Genomic DNA, 12089 nt, shown 5'->3' with positions numbered 1-12089 from the left:
TAATAGCTATGTAACGTTTTGAATAGGATATTAATAATTTACACAAAGCATGTAAATGTATCAGTATTATTTCTTCCTATTACATATAGAGAAATAAATTGCATTTATTTATGTAAATAAGAATATATTAAAATAAAATCAATTTGTTTCAATACTTAATTCTTCCATTTGTTGTCCTGAAAGAGAGTTTTAATTCAAGCATCATCACAATCAAACTTACCGAATTGTTAAGACTACTTTGAATTGCAAACATTGCAGGGCTCCCCAGTTCAACCTTCTCCATGTATTTGAGAAGAGCAGTTTTGTCTTTTTGTTCAATGTGGTAGTTTATAACATACATGTGGATTTTTAGCTTTTCAGCTAAGTAGAGGACTTTAGAAACGTCTCCAACACACGATAAGAACTGTTCTGTTATACTTTCAGGTGGGTTATGACGAGCCATTCCCAAAATAAACAGATCCGCTCTGATAACTGACTTGAGAGCTCGTTTTTTGATTACCCAAACCTATAAGACGAGATTACGTTTTTTTCACCCCCATGTAACAACTTACACTTTTTATGAACGTCGACAATAATTTGTCCCAGTTTTTCATCTTACATAACACACTCATTAGAGTCCAGTCATATTGGAAATCATCTATTTTAAACTGTTTTTTAAAGTTCATAATAACGTCGTCTCCACTACCTTTGCCCCACTCAGATGTACACACATTTATTAGTTGTTCGATTACAGAGTTTGATTGTAAATTATGTGCAGTCTGAAACTCTAAAACTTGTTGTTGTAATTTCATAAAAAAAAAATAACTGGACTACCTAAAAGTGATAAGTTGTCCTGAATCTCTGACTTGTCTTCACTACTGTACAGGTGTTGAGAATGGTGTATATTAAATTGTTTCAGTCTTTTCAACAACGTGCTACCATTTGAAACGTCTTTGTTCAATAAACAATAAATGTCTTTCTGGAAGTTATAAAGCAATAAATCAAAAGATTCTACATTGAAATGAACAGTACAAGTAGGCAACCACCTGTACACATCGCACAAATCAAAAGTAATACTTTACCATGTTAGTAACATTTCCTGTCGCCCTAGAAAACAGTATTAAAATAAACTTCAATTCCCTCACAAACTTACATATATAAATCTGCAACTTCTTGTAAATTGTTCTTCTCAATTAAATAATTTGCATAATGTTTCACTGCTACTTTTCTCTTGGACAGTTGTGTAAAAAATATATTATTGTTTAAAGTTCTGTTTAAAAAAAGTATCACCTAAAACTCAGTTCTGCACGGACTGTGAAAAAACATTGATAAACTCACAGTAATGATAATATTTCCATCACCCACATCAAGAGCAGCATCTAACAATAGCAATTTATGTGCTAAAGCTTGATACATACTAAGCACACAATACTGCCCATGGAACATCCGTTGAATTGTATCTTCAGCGGGAATAACAACATGTTCAACAGCTGAATCAGTCTCATCCAATACTAAAATTTACATGAAATCAACAAGTCTCAACTTTTAATTTCTTACTTATTTTAAGGCACTTGTTGGAAATAATAGAATGGATGGGCAAAGTTATGTTTTCCTGAACATTTGTAGCAAAAGAGTCACTTTCAATAAACGAGGTATCCTAAAATATATTTTTTAAAATGACATAACCTCAAAAAAATCATACTTCATCGTCGTCGAAGAAATTTAGCCTGCTGGATGAACTGTCGTTCCAGAAGTCATCTTCAGCCGTTGACATATTTCAGTTCGGATTGCATCTAATTAGGAATTCAAAATTATAATAAAATTGTGTTTTTCAAATCTGTTGACACAACTGACGTTAGCCAGTGAACTAAGAAAAAAGTAGATAGATTTCACTTCAGGATTTTAAACAGAAAGTAACTGTAATTGTCAATCAAAAAATTAAATGTTTAAATCCTAAAATAAGTATTTAGATTTTATTGTAATAACACATTTTTTATTTTTATTTTACTTTAAATTATTTAAAATACAAACCTCTATTTTATTTCTGTTGTGGGAAATTAGTGCAAACTTAGGCAACTTAATATACATATTTAAAATAAAAGTCCAAATTTTTATTTTTTGATTATTCCTCGCTAATTACTTGACCTACCGAGCTCAAACTTCACTGTAAATCTTAAGCTGTTCTTTAATCTGATAAATAATACAAAGTTATTAATCGTTTTTTTCGCGCCGAAAAAGCTCATAAACTACCCAGAAATAGTCTCTGAAAATATATTTTTGTCAATAATAGTTAATAAACTTATTTGTAAAGCATAACTTAAATTATTCATATTCATTTAACGTATTTCGATTTCAAAAATTTTTAAGAAAGCATGGCGGTGAAACGATGGAAAAAAAAAACGAATTTTTGTTTTTTATGTGCTACTGATCTGAGCTTTAGGTAGGTGACCAACTTTGAGTTATTCTTTCAATTGATGTGTAACTCAAAGATATTAAACGTCGTCTTTGCTCTAAAAAAATAAATTTCTTAACTACCTAGAAACAGCCTTTGGAAACTAGCTTATTTGTGAAGCAAAACTTTAGTTATTTCTGCCTTATTTAACGCAGAATTTTATGCAGAATCCAAAACTGTACTAATTTTTCTCGTATGTTAACAAATAATTGAGCTAGAGACGATTTAAATTTGGATTGTCGCCAAAAAAAACAAAATTTTAAAGATTCGGAAAATCGGTGCTTCCTATCTCCAAAATTGCGGTTTGCACCATCGTATATTTGTTGTTATGATTTTAGAATTACATATACTGAATTCAAAAATTCCATTTTTTTTTATTTTGGATTCAAACTATCTCGTCTATTTTTTGGGCAAAAAAAAACTTTATTTACTCTGAATTCAAAACTATACCTATTTTCCCTCCACGTCTAAAGATAACTGAGTTAAATGCGACTGAAATTAATAAATCTCGAGCTGGTTTTTCCAATGATATTGAAAGGGATTGGAGGTGAATGTAAATTAATTTAGATTTCTATGAGTAAAAATAATTTAATACAAGTGTACTTTTTGTATCTCAAATAGTTATATTTATTATTATTATTGTAAAAATAAAGGTTTTAAAAGAAAATTGTAAATATTGTAAAATCTATCTTATGGAGAGAAAACGTGAAAATGAATCCTCTTCCACATTTGCTTCCTTCTGTTTTTCAGCTCCAAAAAAATTCCAGATGAATAGATTTTCATCTGCGCTTACAGAAGCTGAAAAATAATGAATAAAGTTGATTGTTAATTAATTCAAACTTACCCAAAACTTTTCCTTCGTCCCCCCACAACAAATACAAAATTGGGCCACTATGAGCATGCAATTCCTCCACAACTTTATCAATAGAACTCAAGACAGATATTATACCATTTCCTGAATGGCGCGTATTTTCACACGGTACAAAGTAACTCACCTAGAAATCAATAGAAAAATGATGTTTCTTTTATTTTTTTTTAAATACCACGAGTTCTCCACTTATGGGATTAAAAGCTAAGGCATTGATTTCGCTGTTTACGTAATAAGTTTTTTCACTAGCAATTTCTTTGCAAGTACTGACTTTCCAGAGAGACACTAAGTTTTTTCCTTGACCATGTCCGATAGCTAGAATTGAACCTGACCAGGGATGCCATGCTAGAGCCTGTGAGCAATGTTCATAAAAATCTTTTTTTAGTTTAGACTTACTCGAACGATAGATGAGCATTTGATCTTGTGATGGACTTCAAATGCTGGTATTGTGCAAATCGAAACGATTTTATTTGTAGCACTTACTGCAAGCCTTTTTTTGTCGCTTGATCTAACGATGTTGATTATAGAATGCTTATGAGTAATCCAAAGTTTTTTTTGTTTTTTTAGTTGAAAGTTGAATAACCTAAGTTTGCCGTGGTCGCAACCAGAAACTAAAAAAGTGTCATCTATCCATTCCAGAACGTGCACTTTGCAGATAACACAACAAGACGCTTCCTCACATGCAAACTTCAAGCAAACTTCAAATAGTATTCGTTATTGTCAATATCTTACCTTGTTATACTTAACATTCCAAATACCGATTTTGTTCGGACATAAAGAAACGGCAAATCGTTCACCATCTTGCGCCCACTTTACACAACATTGTACTCTTCTCTGCGTATTTGTAACAATTCGATTAAACTGATTATCTGAGTACCACATATGGACTTCATTCTCAAAAATTGTAGCCAGACAATTTTTACTACTCCAGTCAGCAACATGATGACCTACAACCAACCTGAAATCTCCCCAAATAAAAATTTCTACTCACATAAATCCGAATCAAACTCAGGCATATCTAAAATCATTTCTGGTTGATCGATCATCGGTTTTTTTCTTGGTTTGACCGGCCATGTTTGAGACAATAGTGAAAAAGGCCGAGGAGTAAATTGTTTCGGTGGAAAAAAATTTAAAACTCTTGTTTCTAAAGGAAATAAAACTTCCCGGAGGGCGTTTTGATAGTTCACTCGGTTGTAACGAATTTTAGCACAGTTTATGATTTTTTCGCCATGATATGTAAGGAGCTCTGAAGTCCCTGATTCTGTTTTTGGGTATAAATCAACATGCATATTCACTCGAAGGGGGATAAATCTATCACGAAGGCAATTTTCTGACTTTGCCTTGCAAAAAATTAAAGTTAAAAACGTACAAATAAAGATGAACAATACTTACAACGGAAAACATGTTGCTGCTAAAATGTGGCTCAATTGAAGGAAAGCAAATCCAAGATAACTTTTTGTATACGTAAAAACGAGGGACTGCTGGTAGCCAGTGAAAATTCAACTTAGTGATGCGCGGTTTTGTGAAAAATGCATCATCGCAATTATCACAAATTTTAGTTTAAAAGAACAAAAAAAATCAAAAAATATCCAAACGACAATAATTAAATTTCAGTTGAACAGCGAACAGAATCGGGAGAATTTCAACAATCGAAATTGTCCGGTCATTTTCCCAGGTTTTATGTTTTCTCATTTTTAAAATTGCTTCCAAGTTTGTATATTTTTAATAGCAGAGTACACTAATTCAAAAAATGTAAGATCTTTACGATATTAAGTCTAAAATCGCTTTTGTAAAAACATTTTTTAAAAATTAAAATTGTGTAATTCATTATTTATAAACATACAGTTCAGTAATGATAAAAAAAACAGATTACCTGACAATAATGCAACAAATTTTTATGATATAAATGTCGTGAACTTAAAAATCGGCTCGATAAATTAATAAGTATTCAAAGTTATTCACATAATAAGATGTATTGACAAAGATTCTACTACATCCTGACTAGAATCTTACATCATTGTATTACGTTTGTGGGGGTGTTCTTAAATAAAACGCATTTTAAAATCCTTCAGCACATGTATTGTCAAAAAAAAAAACATATAACAATGATTTATCCAGACAGCTGCTTAAAATGTATTTTGGATTGCATTCCAGTCTCGTCAGGCTTGTCATCTTATGTGAACAACCTGTATAATTATTAGTGGTTTTCTTACTTATCTACAAACCTCTTCTATTTTACATGCGGTGAAGAGGTGATGTTTTTTTTTTCTTCAAAAAGGATGTTTTTATTCGTCCTAATTTATATTCAAATTATTTAAAATTATCTAATCTTATAAAGTGGCAATAATGACGTGTGTTCACTGAAAATCAACCGTCTACCAGGTCCAGTTTTCAAGAAAAGGAGCAAAAACTCAGCCAAGAAGAAATCAAGAGCAATTTTGGACATCCCTGTTTCTATCTGTTGTTTTTGACGATTGTCATTTGAGGTCATTGTCTGATTCTGGATTGATTTAAATCAAAAACTTATTTCGGCTCTCTTATAGTTTGTTATTTCGATGTTTTTGAAATTATTGCAATGCGTTGACACAGAAACCGTCAAAATATGTACAAATTTAAACTTGTCAAAAAGCAAGATCAGCAGGGGTGCACAAAATCGCATTTATTTGTTATTTCAAAGATATCATTACTAAACCGTTTTAAGAAAATAACAATATATTTTTGATGACAAAATTCTAATTTAGATTATAAGGCGCCTCGAAAATAAAACGCACCTTTAATTTCGCGATGCAAAAACGGGAAAAATGTGATTCGGTTATGAATTTCATTTTCAATTTTTCCTGTTAAAAGATATTTTATCTGTTTAACTTCTGATATGTTTTCCTTTTCCTTATCTCTATTGAATTGTCATCTTGCGTCAATGCTAGTACATATTTTGGTTTTGCTCAAATTTATTTTCTGGTTGTTTTTCTTAAATGTGTCACTCCACTACTCAGTTTATGTTGCAGCTGGTTTATATTTCTTGCAAAAAAATTTAAAAAGACAATAATTCTCTTTAAAAAAAACATTTTTAGAATTTTAACAATCAAAAGGATCCGATCATTTTCTCAGATTTCAAGTTTTGATATTTTTAAAATAGCTTAAAAGTTTGTATTTTCTAATCCCAGAGTAAAATAGTTCAAAAGAACAATCTATCTACCATGTAAAGTCTAAAATCGCCTCCCTTAAAACGTTTTTTAAAAATTAAAATTGGGTAACTTATGTTGATTTAAAACCAAAAGTTCAAAATTGTTTAGATATAAATGTCGTGAACTTGAAAATCGGCTCGATAATTCAAGTAAGTGTATAATTATACGTTTATTGCAAACCGGCGGAAATATCAAATTTGTGTTTTCGAGGTCACGAAACTAATTACGTACACGTCATTCAGCTGTAAAATTATCTCGAAATTTTTAAATAATTTGTTGCATGCATTTTAGTAACGGCATTCGATTCATTGCCACGAAACAAAACAGATGGGGGCGGTTGAATCTTCCATGTTTTCAGATAACTTATCTGATATTAAAAAGTAAGAAGTAAAATTCTTGTTGGTGTAAATAATAAATTTTGTTTCTGCAGAGTGAAGAAAATTAATTTTCATTTAGACGATGTGCAGCATGTGGGTAAGTCAATATTGAAATGAATGAATGAAAATTGTTGCTCAATTATATGCTATAAAATGTGTTCTTAGAATTAATTTTTCAACACTAAACAGTAAAAAGATAATTACTTTAAACACATATTAAACTGCATTAGTGTTAACTTACGTAAAAATATCAGGTGAGCATTTAAAAAAAATAGTCATGGCAAGATTTTCAATGAGATTCTAATTCATGATAGATGTTTACACTCATTTGAAGTTATTTGAAAACTTCGTAAAAAATATCATTTTATTTTTGTTACTGTTTTTTTATTAATCAATTATTTTTTAATAATCTTACGGTATTTACAAAACATTTGATAACCCCAATTAAAGAAATTGCTGCCATAATCTTCTCTTTTTAGCGAATTGTGACAACATCACTCCAAATATGACTCTGAATCATTACCTTCGAAATGTTTTAAATTTGACAGGAACTAAAGCCATGTGCTATGAAGGAGGTTGTGGTGCTTGCGTTGTCGTTCTCCAGAGTAAAGATCCCATTACCTCAAAAGACGTCTACTTGTCTGTTAACTCAGTAATTTTCTTACATTTTTTTGATTTTCATAATTATGTCTTTGAAGTGCTTAATCCCTCTTTTGACATGCAATGGTTGGAAGATCTACACTGTTGAAGGGATAGGTAATGCAGTGGTGGGTTACCACCCGATCCAACAAATCTTAGCAAAGTTCAACGGTACCCAATGTGGTTTTTGCTCCCCTGGAATGGTCATGAATATGTTAGCTCTATATCAATCCAATAAATTAACAATGGCAGAAGTGGAAAAATCCTTCAGTGGAAATCTTTGTCGATGTACTGGTTACCGCTCAATTCTCACAGCTTTTAAGTCACTTTGCAGCGATGCCACTACTGAAATTTTAGGCGAATGTCCAGACATCGAAGATTTCTTAGGTTGTCCAAAAGAACAATGTTCCGAAAAGTGTGATGATTGTCCAAAAGAAGCTTTTCATTTAACTCTTTCAGACACCAAATGGATTAAAGTTCACACTATAAAAGATCTCCTACGTGCTTTAAATGTCTACTCCCATTTGAGTAGCAAATTAGTTGCTGGAAACACCGCTCAAGGAGTTTTCGACTCTTATAATAAACATTTTGAACTTTATATCGATATAATTGATGTTGCGGAGCTCACAGAACACTCTGTACAAGGAAATTCTTGTGTACTTGGTGCTAACATCACTCTTACCAACGTTATAGAGTTTTTCAAACAGACCGCACAAACCGAATCTTTTGGATATCTACAAGCAATGGCGGATCATATCGAACTGATTGCTAACGTGCCTGTTCGAAATGTAAAACTCACACTTGTCATTCCTGTTCAAAATTTTCTTTTTCAGCGAGGAACTATAGCGGGAAATTTAATCATGAAGCATGATCACCATGAATTTCCTTCGGATATTTTTCTGATTCTAGAAACCGTCAACGCCCAACTTACAATCGGTAAGCATAATATCATCAGAAGTTTGACACGATGACTTTTTTTAGTAAACTTGGCCGGAGAAGAGACCACTGTAACTCCGCTGGAGTTTATCAATTTTAATATGAGCACAAATAAAGTTATTCTTAAGACTATAACATTACCATCGTACCCAAAAACTGTCAAATTTGTTAGCTACAAGGTGAGAAAAACTCTGTCTTTCGTTCTCTAACTGTTGGTTTTAGATTATGGCACGTGCTCAAAACGTCCACGCAATTGTCAACGCAGGATTTTTGTTCAGTTTTGATAGCAACAGTTTGATTCAAAATGCAAGAATAATTTACGGAAATATCAGTTCTAACTTTGTACATGCCAGCGCATCTGAAAAACTACTGAAAGAGAAGAACTTGTTTGATAACTCTGTTTTGAAACAAGTGTATAGTTGTTTGGATCAGGAGCTAAACCCCGTTGATATGCCACCAGATCCGAGTGCAAAGTGTCGAAAGCAGTTGGCTGTCTCTCTATTTTACAAGGTATATACAGGATGTGGTGAAACATTACATACAAGTTGATTTTAGGCTGTACTTAGTCTTGCTCCTGTTGATAAACTCTCAGATAAAAATAAATCCGGAGCTGAATTATTGACACGACCGATATCCACCGGAGTACAAGATTATGAAACCAACCAGTCTATGTATCCAGTGACGCAGGCAATGCCAAAACTTGAAGCTCTCGCCCAAACTAGCGGTAATTAACTTATATAAACAAGCTCAGAATTTTTAGTTTAAACCACAGGCATTGCCGAATTCATCGTGGACCTTCCTGATCTACATAACCAGTTATATGGTGCTCTGGTACTAGTTAAAGCTCCTCCAAACTCCACTATAACTGAAATTGACCCAACTAACGCTTTGGTAATACTTCTCTTAATTTGTAACTCCAAATAAAACCAATTTTAGAAACGTCCTAACATTGTCGCGTTTTACTCTAAAGACGACATACCAGGTGACAATATGTTCACTCCAATAACATCTCTTACAACTTCCGAAGAAGAAATTTTCTGTACTGGACGAGTGAAATTCTACGAACAACCAGTTGGGATTCTTGTGGGATATAGCCAAGAAGCTGTTGACGCCGCTGTTGATTTAGTTTCCATATCTTTCGATCGTCCCAACGTTGAGCCTTTGATTACTGTTCGTCAAGTTCTTGAACAGGGAAAAACAGACCGCGTCAATGAATACAAGACTTATCAAGCAACAAGAAAAGGCAACAATGTTAGTCAGGTGGTTACAGGAACTTTTGATATCTACCACCAGTATCACTTCCATATGGAAAATCAGTGTTGTCAAGCTGTCCCAACAGAAAATGGTCTTGATGTGTATTCATCATCACAATGGATGGATATTTGTCAAAATGCGATTGGTAGAGTTCTTAACATACCACAGGGTAAAATTAATGTGATTGTTCGACGCTGCGGTGGAGCTTTTGGTGCTAAAATTAGCAGAGCTTCACTTATAGCGTGTGCGGCATCTTTAGCTGCGTGGAAATTACGAAGACCTGTAAAATTATGGCTGCCTTTGACTACGAATATGGCGGCGATAGGAAAACGCTTCCCTCTGTCAGCAAATTACGAAGTCGGCGTCGACAACAAAGGTGTTATTCAATATTTAAACACCGATCTCTACACAGATGTTGGTTACCAATACAACGAAGATCCTTCAGAATGGATGGAGAAGATCTTCATGACAATATACACTTCAGATACGTTCAATGTACATCTAAAGCGAGTTATTACAGATACTCATTGTAATACTTGGATGAGGGCTCCAGGTGATAATCAGAAATTTTGATTCTCTAAACCAAGTTTTATTGTAGGCTCAACTGAAGGCTTAGCTGCTCTCGAATCAATAGTTGAGCACATTTGTTCAGCACTAAATTTAGACCAGTTAGATGTACGAATGGCCAACTTATCAGACCAAACTCCCGTGGCAAAATACATCACTGATGTTAAATCCTGGGCTAACATCGATCAACGAAGAAGTGAGATTCAAACTTTCAACACGAATAATCGTTGGAAGAAAAAAGGTTTATCTGTAGTCCCAATGGCTTTTGACATGATTTTAATAGGGCCGTATTTAGTCACCATTGCTATCTTTAATAGTGATGGCTCAGTACAAATTTCTCATGGCGGTACTGAAGTTGGTCAAGGAATCAACACGAAGGTGAGATTCTAAATTGGGGTTCAATAACTTTTTCGTGTTTTTAGGCGGCTCAAGTTTGTGCTTACAAATTGGGGATACCGATAGAAACCGTAACGGTTTTACCAAGTCATACTTTTAGTTCTGCTAACAGTACTGCAACTGGTAGTAGTATCACTTCAGACGGTGTTTGCTATGTAAGAAATTTCAAACTGTTGATGGAACTTTCAAAGTGTTGTTCTAGGGTGTGATTCAGGCTTGCGATGAACTGCTCGCTCGCATTAAACCGTACCGAGGCGAAGGTGTAACGTGGAAAGATGCCATCAACAAATGCCAAGAAAACTTTGTGAATTTAATAGCAACGGGCTTGTAGGTTTTTACTGACGTCTATCTTTCTTTATATTCGATCTTTTAGATACTCTCCAGAAGCTCCAGATATACACCCATATTCTGTTTATGGTGTTTGCGCAGCTGAAGTTTTAGTAGATATTTTGACTGGGCAGCATTTAGTTTCCAGAATTGATTTGATTGAAGATACTGGAAACAGTTTAAATCCGGTTGTGGATATTGGACAAGCTGAAGGCGCCTTTGTTATGGGACTCGGGTACTACACTACCGAGAAAATTGTTTTTAATTATGAAGGGAAAATTCTGACAAACAATACTTGGACTTATCATGTTCCTGGAGCCAACGATATTCCTGTGAATTTTAATGTCAAGTTCCCAAAAAATAACCCCAATCCTGTGGGGGTACTTAAGTCAAAAGGTAGGTCTAGAATTGTAACATTTTTGGTATAATCGCGTTGTTGCAGGAACTGGAGAGCCGGCTATGAGTTTAGGGATCACAATACCGTTTGCAATTCGGAATGCTTTAGCATCTGCAAGGAGAGACGCGTCCCAAGCTTGTACAAAATGGTTTCCTATAGGTAAGAAAAAAAACAAATATTTGTAGGTAACCTTCGTATTTTTACAGATGGAACTACAGACGTGGAGAACGTGCTGCTTAACACCATGAATGATCCCTCCCAATACGTTTTATAGAGTTGTCTCGTTTTTTTTGTACCATATAAATATACAATATATATTTTATTTCTTCTCGTTTCTTCAGCTCCTGAGATTCGCTAATGTTGACGTTGTCTTATCCGTAATAATCAATATCAATGTTTCCGTATATTTCCAATTTCTGTAGCGTTTTCATTTGGTGGCTGGTTGCGCCGCTTTCCGGTAGATGCCGCTGGCGGTAAATTGTTTCCTGCATCGAAATCTCGTAAAATTCGATCGAGATATGTCCGTCGATATCAAATCAAAGCTAAACAAATTTGGTGAATAAACGGGTTTATGGTCCAAACGAAATTTCATTCGTCGTCATTAAATTTTTTTTATGATCTATGATAGAGGTTTATGTCATTTAATTAAGTTTGACAAAAATAGGAAAGAGAAAAGTCAAAAAACAGAATAATTAGGTTCTTTGAGGGTTGG

General features: G+C 33.6%; 2 protein-coding genes and 1 pseudogene across 2 annotated transcripts; 1 reads left to right on the top strand and 2 right to left on the bottom strand.

The window, feature by feature from the left end:
• Positions 1–26: 26 nt before the first annotated feature.
• Positions 27–1857, bottom strand: Vps16B (Vacuolar protein sorting 16B). Its single transcript, XM_088047455.1, has 9 exons — positions 1682–1857; positions 1537–1636; positions 1318–1490; positions 1133–1269; positions 1062–1086; positions 814–958; positions 552–766; positions 221–505; positions 27–176 (listed from the first exon to the last, which is right to left on the bottom strand). Exons 1-9 carry the CDS (start codon positions 1751–1753, stop codon positions 156–158), a joined length of 1173 nt encoding a protein of 390 aa, XP_087903581.1. The 5' UTR covers positions 1754–1857; the 3' UTR covers positions 27–155.
• Positions 1858–2940: 1083 nt separating this feature from the next.
• LOC148167364 (uncharacterized) lies at positions 2941–4703 on the bottom strand (annotated as a pseudogene).
• Positions 4704–6785: 2082 nt separating this feature from the next.
• On the top strand, positions 6786–11699 carry LOC148167363 (uncharacterized). The gene is made up of 16 exons (XM_088047851.1): positions 6786–6864; positions 6915–6958; positions 7341–7513; positions 7560–8288; positions 8334–8436; positions 8482–8615; positions 8659–8946; positions 8992–9160; positions 9209–9327; positions 9373–10243; positions 10289–10635; positions 10680–10808; positions 10856–10980; positions 11027–11376; positions 11423–11536; positions 11584–11699. Exons 1-16 carry the CDS (start codon positions 6812–6814, stop codon positions 11649–11651), a joined length of 3816 nt encoding a protein of 1271 aa, XP_087903977.1. The 5' UTR covers positions 6786–6811; the 3' UTR covers positions 11652–11699.
• Positions 11700–12089: the final 390 nt, after the last annotated feature.

The sequence above is a fragment of the Gnatocerus cornutus genome, chromosome 10 (genome assembly GCF_029298725.1).
Source record: "Gnatocerus cornutus isolate USDA-ARS CGAHR chromosome 10, icGnaCorn1.1, whole genome shotgun sequence".
In the NCBI taxonomy this organism is placed as follows: Eukaryota; Metazoa; Arthropoda; class Insecta; order Coleoptera; family Tenebrionidae; genus Gnatocerus; species Gnatocerus cornutus.
This window is presented reverse-complemented; position numbering and strand designations above follow the sequence as displayed.